The following is a 12,857-nucleotide window of genomic DNA, read 5'->3' as shown; positions in this document are numbered from 1 at the left end:
GAATTGCATTACATGTTATCTGCAGCAAACAATTAAGCAGAAGTCAGATACTAAAAGTAAAGGAGAAGACTTGAAATACTAGAGCAAGAAGACAGAGATGAGATATATAGAGCTTGCCTTTTTAAACATTAGACATTATGTGATTATAGAGAGTATTTCTTTATGGCATTGGGTTAGAGTGTCATGGTGCATTTTTTTTCATTCTTTATGAACTTCCTTTCCAATCTGAGTTTTCAAGATGACGGTAGAAAACAGGTAAAATCAGCAAGAAAATATTGATAACTGTATGATGTGCAAGTTCTGTATGTAAGTCCATTTTAAACAGATAGGATCTGATTTGTTATATATATAAGTGTACAATTTGCAGATCTGTGAAGAGATCCTTTTCCACTACACAGGTACCTATATAAAAACAGTTATTACTAAAATAATATTATTTTCAGAATGCTAGTTGCAGTATAGTTAGGATGAAAATACGGTTGGTTGGTTTTCTAGATTTTAAATGATTGTTGTTTTGTTTTTTTTCTTTAATACAGCCCTAGCCAAACTATGTGGGAGGGGTGCTTGTGTGTTTCTACTTAGGAAATCCAGGGTGAACCCATGTATTGAACATAATAATTAGTTCTGGCCATTAGTAATTAGTTTATTAGTTCTGAAAAAGAATCTAATAAAATTAAGAGATATTCAGACAAGAGCAGGCAGATCCTAAGAGATACGGAAGAGCTTGCATAGAAGGACACTAAACTGACTGGAGTTTCTCAGCTTTGCATAAAGGACAGCTGGAGATGACTGAGATGGGAAATGTGATTAGAAATATATATAATCATGAATAATACGGGAAAAACAAGAAATTTTTTTCTATTTCTCACAGCTGAAGTGGGAACAAACACTGAAATTATTGAAAGATTGCCAGAGCGCTGTGAAGGTCAGAAATGTAAATGTTTTTGCCGATATTTTAGGCAATTCATAAAGGAGAGATTCAGCAATAGCTAGTGGCCCATCAAACTGATTTTACTTCACACTCAAGCTCAAAAAGTTCATAAACTGTTGACTGATGAAAGTGGAAGGGCCTCCCAGGTACATACAAGTCTAGAGAGATTTTTCTCCTGTCTGCTGTAGTGCACTGTTGGAGAACATGAGAATGAATCTCTGATCTAATTCAGCATAGCTATTCTTATGATATTATGGAGTATAAAATATATCTAAAAGTTATACTGATAAATGCGGCATTATCGTGTTATGCACCAGTGGGTTGTGTGGTAATTCTCCAGAAGAGTTACTAATACTCTTTTCATTATATCACAATCATAACTAATTTTAAAAAATCTGGTAAAGTTCAGTTGAATTTGAAAATATTTATTAAGGTTTTCTTGTAGTTTTGCTTCTATAGTGAGTCCAAGTAAGATCCATGTGGCCCACTGCATGATAAGCGTGGGAGCTAGTTTATTAATTATCACATTCAAGCAGAACATGATAGTGTAACAGTCATAGACAAAGAGGCTGTCATTTTTCTGAATAGCTGTGCAATATATTCCAATGGAATGAGGGCTCTTAAATTAATAAGGTGCTTTTGAATATATATTCTTTTGTTACCCAGTTTTCCTCCTCAGAATCTTAGGAAATGCTTTCCTATTTCTAGGAAGTTCTATCCCAGTTACTACTTTAAACATAGCTACTCCGAGCTGCAGACCTATGAGGATGTTTTATAAGCCATGGTGGTACCACTTTGGAATCTGAAATTGTGAAACCTTAAGCGCTTTGTTTACTAGATACAAAATTTTCTTAGAAATTTCTTCCCGTTTGCCAAGCAGATAGTGTTGAGTAGTTGTGATCACACAAAGCAATTGTTAATATAAAATAATTGAAGTATTATTTGAAGCTTTATGTTGGTAAAGTACTTAATGATGCGTGAGTGTTTTGCCAGAATTTGCCATTGTATATTTTTAAGAAATCGTTTATTATAAAGCAAGATTTTGACAATGAAAAATATTTTCAAAACCATTTCCACCTCATTAATTTTGTCAGCTTTAATTCCAAGACACTTTACTGTAGTTCGACTTCATTCTAAGCAGCTTTTAGATTCTGTTACCTGTATTAGGAAAAGTTGAACAAATAACTATTTTTTCTATACAACAGTTTCACAAAGCAGGTCAGATCCTTAAGATCTAAAATATTTCTTCATTACAATTTCCTTTGTTTAGCAAAATGTTTGTCTAAGCTTTCTTCATTTTTAGCAAACATCAGATAAAATATAAAACAACACAATCAAATAGACATGAAAGAAAAGAAACTATTATCTGTATTTTGTAGATTAAAAAAATTATGGCACAGATAAGAGATGAGTAGCTGTGTAAAACCCTGTTTTCCCAATAATTTATAGGGACGTAAAGCAGTTTGCTACTCTGCAGTAACTGCTAGTGTTCCCATACTTACCCAGTGATAAAAGAAAATAGGTATATGAATGTCATAGGTATATGAATGTCAGGTAAATGAATGTCATTATCTATGTAGTTACCTTGGAATAGGTAGCACACTCTAAATACGTATTCCAGCTTGGTAGTATGTGGTCTGATCCTCAGCAGAATAAGATATGTGATAAGATCTGTTATGAGAATTCTGAAATCTCACTTCACTAAAGCAGTAATTAAAATAGACTTACTAAAACGTCTCTTTATTGGTAGGTCTGTACTTTCAAATATCTGGTCATGGAGATACTTCTGAATTCCTTGAATATGTGATTTAGTTGTGAAGGATTTTTTCTTCTGTCCGAGCTTTTTTTGCATTAGCAATAGATGTGGAATTTTCCATTTCAAACCATTTCTCTATTATTTCTTCAGGCTTTTAATGTTGAAAGTTAATGAGGAACTCTGTTAATCTTTTGTTGGATACACAGATTCCTGTTATGATAGGGAGAGGTTACATGTTTTAGTGTGAATCTGGAATTTAAATCTGCATGCTTACAGCCTCCACTCAAGCGGAGTAAGTGACCTGTATGAATCTGTTTGTAGCATCAGGGGAGAAGTATTTATACAGGGTCGCTCTTTCAGCTGCTCTGTAAGCACAGGTTATCTGTTTTTAATTCTTACTTAATACTTGCTGACAGTATTATTTGAAGAGATCTAGTTTAGCACTACAGCCAGCTGTGGCAGAAGAGGGAGCAACTAGAATGTATGGAGCTCTGCCTCGGGGTGGATGAAGAGCAAGTTGAGAGCCTATGGGTAAGGATTAAAGGGCAGGGTAACATGGGTGACACTGTTGTGGGGGTCTACTACAGGCCACCTGATCAGGAGGAAGCCATCAATGAGGCCTTCTACAGACAGCTGGAAGAAGCCTCACGATCACAGGCCCTGGTTCTCATGGGAGACTTCAACCACCCTGACATCTATTGGGAAGACAGCACAGCTAGGCACAAACAGTCAAAGAGGTTCCTGTAAAGCATTGATGATAATTTCTTGACCGAGGTGGTGGAGACGCCAACGAGGAGAGGTGCAATGCTAGACCTTGTACTAACGAACAAAGAAGGGCTGGTTGGAGATGTGAAGGTTGGGGGCAGCCTTTGGCTGCAGTGACCATGAGATGGTGGAGTTCAGGATCCTACGAGGAGGGAGCAGGGCAATGAGTAGGATTGCAACGCTGGACTTCAGGAGAGCTGACTTTGGCCTCTTCAGGGACCTACTTAGGGGAATCTCATGGGGTAGGGCCCTAGAAGGAAGAGGGATCCAAGAAAGCTGGTTAATATTCAAGCGTCACTTCCTCCAGGCTCAGGATCAGTGCATCCCTCTGAGGAAGAAGTCCAGCAAAGCGGGCAGGAGACCTGCATGGATGAGCAAGGAACTCCTGGCAAAACTCCAGCAGAAGAAGGAAGTCTACAGAATGTGGAAAAGGGGACAGGCCACTTGGGAGGAATACAGGGACGTTGTCAGAGCGTGCAGGGATGCGACAAGGAAGGCTAAGGGCCAGTTGGAATTAAATCTGGCAAGGGATGTCAAGGACAACAAGAAGGCCTTCTTCAAATACATCCAGAGCAAAAGGAAGACTAGGGAAAACGTGGGCCCGCTGCTGAATGGGGCGGGTGCCCTGGTAACAAAGGATACAGAGAAGGCAGAGTTATTGAATGCTGCCTTTGCTTCCGTCTTCACTGCTAAGGCCAGTCCTGAGGAATTCCAGACCTTGGAGACAAGAGAGGAAGGCTGGAGAAAGGAAGACTCTCCCTTGGTGGAGGAGGATCAGGTTAGAGATCTTTTGTCCAAACTTGACATCCATAAATCAATGGGCCCCGATGGGATGCACCCACGAGTGCTGAGGGAGCTGGCGGATGTTATCGCTAGGCCACTCTCCATCCTCTTTGAAAGGTCCTGGAGATCAGGAGAGGTGCCTGAGGACTGGAAGAAAGCCAATGTCACGCCAGTCTTCAAAAAGGGCAAGAAGGAGGAGCCAGGAAACTACAGGCCTGTCAGCCTCACCTCCATCCCTGGAAAGGTGATGGAACAGCTCATCCTGGAGGTCATCACTAAGCATCTGGAGGACAAGAAGGTGATCAGGAGTAGTCAGCATGGATTCACCCAAGGGAAATCATGCTTGACCAATCTGATAGCCTTCTCTGACGGAATGACTGGCTGGGTAGATGAGGGGAGAGCAGTGGATGTTGTCTTTCTGGACTTCAGCAAGGCTTTTGACACTGTCTCCCATCACATCCTCCTAGGTAAGCTCAGGAAGTGTGGGCTAGATGAGTGGACGGTGAGGTGGCTTGAGAACTGGCTGGATGGCCGAGCTCAGAGGGTTGTGGTGAATGGCGCAGAGTCAAGTTGGAGGCCTGTGGCTAGTGGTGTCCCCCAGGGGTCAGTCCTGGGTCCAGTCTTGTTCAATGTATTCATCAATGACCTGGAGGAAGGGACAGAGTACACCCTCAGCAAGTTTGCTGATGATACTAAACTGGGGGGAGAGGCTAACACACCAGAAGGCTGTGCTGCCATTCAGAGGGACCTGGACAGGCTGGAGAGGTGGGCGGAGAGGAACCTCATGAAGTTCAACCAAGGCAAGTGCAGGGTCCTGCACCTAGGCAGGAATAACCCCATGCACCAGTCCAGGCTGGGGGTTGACCTGCTGGAAAGTCGCTCTGCAGAGAAGGACCTGGGAGTGCTGGTGGACAACAAGTTAAACATGAGCCAGCAGTGTGCCCTTGTGGCCAAGAAGGCCAATGGGATCCTGGGGTGTATTAGGAAGAGTGTTGCCAGCAGGTGGAGGGAGGTGATCCTGCCCCTCTCCTCAGCCCTGGGGAGGCCTCACCTGGAGTACTGTGTCCAGTTCTGGGCTCCCCAGTACAAGAGAGACATGGCACTCCTGGAGAGAGTCCAGCGGAGGGCTACCAAGATGATTAGAGGGCTGGAGCATCTCTCCTCTGAAGAAAGACTGCAAGAGCTGGGCCTGTTCAGCCTGGAGAAGAGAAGATTGAGAGGGGATCTCATCAACGTGTACAAGTATCTGAAGGGGGAGTGTCAAGAGGATGAGGCCAGCCTCTTCTCCGTGGTGCCCAGCAACAGGACAAGAGGCAATGGGCAGAAACTGAACCACAGGAAGTTCCATCTGAACCTGAGAAAAAACTTCTTCACTGTGAGGGTGACAGAGCATTGGAACAGGTTGCCCAGAGAGGTGGTGGAGTCTCCTTCGCTGGAGATATTCAAAACCCGTCTGGATGTGATCCTGGGAAATATGCTCTAGGTGACCCTGCTTGAACAGGGAGGTTGGACTAGATGATCTCCAGAGGTCCCTTCCAACCTAAACGATTCTGTGATTCTTTGATTTTGTTCCACTACTATATTGTTAATTCTCTGTGCTCCTTTTCATGGCCTTATATTTCTCTCAGTAGCTTATGTTTTATACAGAAAGTATGTCAGACACGAGGAATGTTTTGCATTCATTTTCAGCATAAATCTGTAGCCATTATAATTATTTTACTGGAGAGTAAAATAAAATGATGTTAACCATTTTAATAAAGCCTATAGGGATTGTACTGATCAGTCCTTTAGTTTTGTTTCCTGTTCTGTCACCTTAGTTTTCTCTCTGTGAATGTTTGTGCAATGTTAAGGAAAAGTTGCTCACTGTTTTTTCTAGGCTGAACAAAGTAAACGGGGATATCTGAGTAATGCTATGTTTGTTCATATCATAGTCAAGAGCAGAGAAAGCTAGATTCACTCATGCTGGTGAAAGGAAACAAATTATATCACTTTGTGCCAGCTGGCTTATTGTCACCAAGGTGTGGGGAAAGCTGCTTTCATTAACAAGGAGGACCCATACGAACTTTTAATGCAAGAGTTACCTTAAACACGCACTGATTCGATTTGCTTAAGAACATTGTTGGGGCTGAGACAGAATGTGTTGTAAGATGTTGGATGCAGAGGGGGAACGTTCCATTTTTGCTGTAACATACCTGTATGAATTTGGTCATGACCCAAATACTGAGGTACTATAAATTGAGAGTAGAAGAAGCATAGATGAGATAAAATCTCTATAGATTTTTAATACATTTTCACAAATTCCTTTTATTTTTTGTCAGCCGAGGTGAGCAGTTCATTTCTCATTCCAAAAAAAAAGGCTAACTTCATATACTTCCATCCCAAACTGCTGCTTATTCTGAGGAGATATGGTCAATTTTTGTTAGCTTTCTCTCTTTATGGTATGTTAATCTTTAGAAAAAATCAAACTAGGGCTTATCAACATAGGAAATTAGATTACACTTTGTGTTTAAATGCATAATTTTAAACCAATTCATTGAAGTGCAAGCCTGATTATAGAAAATCACTTTTTTTTGTTCAGAATAATAATGTTCACAGAACTTACCTACAGAGGATTTTATGTATGATGGGAAAAGCCTAGGAGCCAAACAAATACTTGGCAGGGGGAGATGGAATGACTTTAGAAATGTCTTTGGGTATTTACATGATTGCCTGAAACTGTGTACTGTATTTAATGAGTCATGCCCTAATGTCTTTTATCAACAGATATAGAGGAGTAGGTTTCTGTATGTATTTAGCAAGCTATAAGTCAGAAGATTTTCCGGTGTCCGTTTTTCTTAGAAGGAAGAGAAATAAAATCGTAAGACAAATACCTTCTGGTATTTTATTTTAAATGGGACACAAGTTAGATCCATTTTTCATTTGCAAGAAAATGGACTTTAAGCTGGTAAAGAAAATCACGAATTTTCATTTTTTTTTCTTTTTTTCCTGGCCATATGCTTTGATAAGAAGCATCATAACCAGCCTCAGAAGAGGCAAAGGTTTACGTAAGTTACTTAGATCTTACTAAGCAAGACAAATCTGCTTGCTGCTGCTGTTGGTCGTTCGCCTTTTTGTTAAAATGCGTACATGCAGACATGTAGTTATGCTGAAATACCAGCTTTATCCAGTCCAGGAAGGGTCATACCCTGTGTGCTTCATGACTGAATTTACACTGCATAGCCTAGGTTTAACTGTTTTGTGTCTTGTACAAAGAATTTGGTTTTTCTTGTGGGCAGAAAAAAGAAGCTTACTAGTCCAAGTGTTTATAGGAGTCTTAGTTTCTTCGTAACAATAAAAAAAAGGAAGAAAGGTTTTGTGGTAAGGACTGTAATAGAAATGCAGGAACTCTCTGACAGAGCTAAGGAGTTTAATACATAAAATTACTGCATGACAAAACATATGGTCTGTATACAATGGCTGTATTTAAACAGTAGGTTCAAGCACCTTCTAGCTTCCATTTTCACATGGATGCCCAGAACATCTCTGGGCTTCTATGTGGGGGAAAAAAAACAGGCACCCAGGTTACAATGGAGCTATATTGTAATCCGGATGAGTTCCTGATCTGGATCATCAGAGTAAGAGGACTATGGTGATCATCAGAGGAACACGCTTGCCTCAGACGAAAGTAGTCCATAGGTTTCAGTTTTGCATGTGTATCTGTGATTACAGTAGACCTACCACAGTGGAATCCCAGTCTTTGCTGGAGTGCTTCTAACACTGCGGTAGCAGAAAGAATTGCATTTTACATAGATGTAAACTTGACTCAAACTTCTATTGCAAATTTAAAAATTGTAGCTCTGTTCTCTTAGTTTAAAGTTAAATATTATTGTTGCTGTATCTCTTACAGCATTAAGAAAAAGAAATAGCAGAACTTGTGTTTTGTTTTCATTTCAATTCTGTTGTCGACTTTAAATTCTATAAAATCACGGTCTAATAACTTTTTAACTACCTTTAAAAAGTGTGTTCTAAAGGCCTAAAATTTCAAAGGAAAAAAGCCTAAAACTAAAAGAGTAAGAGGTACTACTATAGAGCTGGCCAACTTGATTTTACTTGCAAGTATATATGGGAAATGTTGATTATATTGGTTGCAAAGGTCATAAAATTGCATTTTCAGGAAAAAGAGAAATTATTGTTGTCAGCTTCTCAAGTCTTACAGTATTCTCTTTTTTTTGTCTCATGCAATTCTCTTTTAATGTGAAAACTAGTTCCACTGAAAGCGTATATTTGCATGATTTGCATAGAACTACCTTGACACAAAAATGAAAATGCAAATCAGCTTTATTTAAACTTTGCAAAAATTATGTAGGTATTTTTTTAATCTCTACAAAAATTACATTAAGTTTATAACTTAGTTTTACTCAGTTTGGGATAGTAGTAAATTGTCTTTGATAAAGCTGCGGTTTTTGCATGAAGCAAGTGAAGTCTGTTGTGAAAAAGTAGTAGACTGATGGTTGGCTGTCTTAGCTAACCTTGCTCGTTGTTGTAAAGGTATTTAGCAATTCCTTCCCACAGCATGCATTTCAAAAATAGTGATTGCTTCACTCTGTTCTGTAGTCTTAGATGTCTGTCTATTGTATGAAGAGTAATTAATTTTCCTCGGCAATTATACTTCACCTGGAAACAGTTCTGCTAAATCATTGGTACTCAACTTTTAGCTGAATGCTTCCTTCCTCTCTTACAGTGTTGTTCTTTTCTCTTTGGTCTTTTTAGAGTTTTAAGTAATATTTAAGAGCTAGTGCCACAAGGATCATAAAAATGCTGATTCTACGTTTACTTCAGGCGGGCGGACTTTTATAGCTCAACTGCACTGAGCTTCACTGCCTTTAAGGAGGGATGAGTCACTCTTGTAAGACTTCTTAAATTTAAAACTTTTCACGCTTCATTTGAATATCTCTTTTATAAAAGCCTTTTTTCGTCTTGTTATTTTAAGGACTTGGAGAGAAAGGAAGACTAGTAAGATGGAACTTAGTCTGCATTTTAAAAGGGCCAATTTTCTTAAAGGAAAACTTCAGAAGCGTATTTAATCTTCTAATGTACATGTCTGTCTAGCATGTATAATGAGTGTATTTGAGTAATACAGCAAGAAAATAGAAGTGAATTCAATTCTGTACAGATAAAATTTACACACAGATTTTCATATGTCTTCCCTCAAGTACTACAATCAAGACGAGTGATTTTTTTTTACTTGCTTCTTTTTTTCTCTAGAGTGAACCAGAAAAATGTCTATAAGGGCTAGTTTTGAATAGTTTGCTCTGTTGCCTTTAACTTGGTTTCCAAAGGCTGATATAATCAAACTGTCTTCATTCCCTAGTAATTCCTGAACCAGCTGTTCCATATCAAACACATTTGAAAGAGAATTCCAAGAAATTTCATGAGGATACTTCCCTGGACAACATACACCGGTTTAACTCATTGAGGAAAAAAATGCAGTGTGCACTCAATCAGAAATTTGTGCAGGAGGGGGATTTTTCTCACTACAGTTAACAGTCAGTGACAGAAGATGAAACATTGGAAAACGGCGATTTACATGTTTATAGAAAAAAATATTTTTCTATGTTTCAGTGAACACATAAGCTAATGACTTTCCACCATATTTTGTGTATATAAGAGAAAATTTAATATTAAAGAAACTTACTTACATAAATAACATAAAAAGCAAATCGATTTTTTTGTTGTTCAGAAAACAGGCCATTCAGCTTACATTTCACAATTACTATTTTTAACATTCAAATAAATTCATACGCTCTAGTAAAATTCAGCTGTTATGCTTTTATATCACATTCACTGGCTGATCTGACCTTCTGTCTGTCTTCATTTTCTTTTTTGTCAGTTTTGGAATATAGTCATTCCAATTGCAAGCAATTGCTAAGACAATACTCTATTGTACAGAGTAAAAGTTTTTATCACATACTTTTCAGTATAATTACATCTGTATTACTGCATGAAAACCACATGGAGTAAAATGAAGGTCTAGTGTAGTAATAATTTAATCTGTTTGTAATTGATTTATGGATAATATAGCATTGAAAATATGTGCAGAGTTACTTGACTTAGGGTTTTCAGATAGCGAAGAGTCAGTTACCTTAAAGCTTGCGTTAAGCTTTGACTAAATAATAGTGTTTTGGTCCAAGGGATGTAAGCACATATGTAAGTGTGCTTATAATTAAACATATGCATTTACAGTTAAGCAAACGTACATGTGTTGGCATAATTGAAGCCTGTTGAATTGTTTAGTATCTGTTAAATGACCGAAATAGTTACATAAATGATATGACTTTGGGAAATAAGTTGTTGTTTCTCTTTGTCTTAGCTGTCTCCATTTCTTTAAATAGAAGTTAGAATCCATAAAATTGAAAACTGGCAAAATATCATAGTTACATTTTGGCTAACAGCTAAGGTTTAAGGGTTTGAACTGGAGTTTATGAGGCCAAAGGAAGTGTTTCACTGAGTGTGGGCTTTCACTTGGATTAAGTGGCCACATACATTTATTCTAGATTGTGGAATAGATTTGATTTTTTTTTAAGGGTTAAGAATTCTTTTGTTTTATGTAAATGACTCTCTTAAAAGTTTTTACATATGAGTTTGTTTTATTTGAAGTTAATTAAGAATATTTTATTTAAGGTCTATTTTCCTTTCCCTTTGGTCATGTTACAGAGACGGCCAATGAAAATGTGTTTAACAAACAGTAAAATTCTATATTTGATCATGTAAAAACTTCAGATTGTCATAATATGTTATCCCAGAGAGCCTGTGAAAGAATATGTCAGGAATAAAGTTTCGGAAAAGTTTATGCTTTGTAATAGCTGCATGTGTGCAAAGAAACTCCATAGCAAATCATATCTTCTCTTTGTTATTATAGAAATAATGACACATACTGCAGGTGTCTTGTGTACCTTGCATAAAGAAAGTGTATGGTGTTTTGGTGTTAATATCTGTATTAGTTTGCAGAAATCAATTTTGACTTAGGATAGGTTTAATTTTTTTCACTCATTCTAATACAAAGTAGTTTCTTAGATGCTATATAGTGTAAATACTAAAATAAGCAGTTATTTTACATTTTTCAGTTTGCTACCCTATATAAATGTAATTTTATTTTATACCCTAAGAAGCAAAGAGAAGTTGCCAATTCAAACACTTCTTTTCCGTTGTGCTCACTACTTGATGTTTTCTAGGTATTCACATATAAACATGGAATTCCATTTATAGCCCTATCAATAATTTTTCTAAATCTGTATTTTTGAATATTTGAAAAAAATGGCCATTGAAATTACTGTTTACCATTCATTTGACTCTTTTTTTTTTTCCCTTCCTAGAACTTAATACTCATTTAGAGTAAGCAAATATTTCTCTTTTAGCTGTTGCATCAGTAAGTAACCCAGGAAATTACACTTCATTTTCTGATTTGCCTTTCCTATTACAGGCGAGCTCAAATCTCTTGCTTCCTGCGCCATCATTGCTGTCACCACACTCCAAGTTAAGACTGTCGGGCACTCTGAGTACTTCACTGAATCCTCTGTATCCTTTCACTACAAAAAGTGGTAAGCTTCTTTTTTTATTTGATCTCTCTCTCTAGGGAATGAGTAATAACTGTTGAGATGACTTTTTCCTGTCTATATAAATTTTACTGTGAATCTCTTTTGTGGAGTGGCCAGGTTGCTATCTGTGACATCGTTTATGCAGTCAGTGTGGTGTGATACAGTCCAATGCTGATATTCGTTCCCTTGTAATGTTTTTTCTTCAAGCTTTGCACTTAATAGTGTTTTAAGTTCTTAGAACAATGTGTGATTACCAGCTTTTCTTAATTTAACGTTTTGTTTTAGGATAGCTTAAACGCAGACACCACAAAACAAAAAAATCACAATTAGCAAAGCATAGTTGTTAATATAAGAAAACAGTAATAAGAAAAGCAGTTTATTTAGGAGCTGTGTTGTTCAATCATTTTTTTGCAATTGTGTTAAATACGTTTTTAGGCTTTTAGGTTTTATATTCATGAGAAAAAGCTAAACAATGAAATTATGCATTTTTATGATACTTGTTTGTTTTGACAGTATCTTGTTACATTGCTAATCAAAATATTTAATAGCAAAATGGATAATTTCATTTATTTTTTTGGGCTCCTGTAAGATTAGACACAATTGGTAGCTTAGTTTCCCAGTGTTTTCATTTTGTATCCCTAAGCAGAGTGAAAAAAAGAAAAATATAAAATAAATAGGAAATAGAGATTCAAAATATAGACAGTAAAGATAGGAATAGTCTCTATAATTGTATAGAATTATCTCCTAAAGGGAGATAATTTTCTTCATAAATCAAGTTATGATTACTTTTCGAGGAAAAAAAAAAAAATTCTCAGCATGGGCTAAAAGATTGACTGCTAGTCTCAGAATCACTCGTATCACTAATTCACAGTACAAATGGTGAACCACCAGTTAACCTCTGTATTTCCATTTTTCTGTCTTAAAAAGAGAATTGTTAAAACCATAATAACATCCATTTATATCACAGCAGATGCTCAGTATTTCCAGGGTGTGAAAATCATATAGAAAAAGTAGAATACATATTCTGTCTTCTATATTGTGAATATTT

General features: G+C 37.3%; 1 protein-coding gene across 1 annotated transcript in view; it reads left to right on the top strand.

The window, feature by feature from the left end:
• Positions 1-11,812, top strand: part of LOC138065021 (jouberin-like) — a gene marked incomplete at its 3' end in the record, with an annotated part of 54,848 nt that extends 43,036 nt beyond the window's left edge. The window contains exon 19 of the mRNA XM_068929252.1: positions 11,695-11,812. Within this exon, the coding sequence (XP_068785353.1) occupies positions 11,695-11,812 (118 nt within the window). The remainder of the gene's footprint in view (positions 1-11,694) is intronic.
• Between the last annotated feature and the right edge of the window lie 1,045 nt (positions 11,813-12,857).

The sequence above is a fragment of the Struthio camelus genome, unplaced genomic scaffold (genome assembly GCF_040807025.1).
Source record: "Struthio camelus isolate bStrCam1 unplaced genomic scaffold, bStrCam1.hap1 HAP1_SCAFFOLD_154, whole genome shotgun sequence".
Lineage (NCBI taxonomy): Eukaryota > Metazoa > Chordata > Aves > Struthioniformes > Struthionidae > Struthio > Struthio camelus.
Note: the sequence above shows the minus strand (reverse complement) of the source record. Positions and strands in the feature narration are given on the sequence as shown.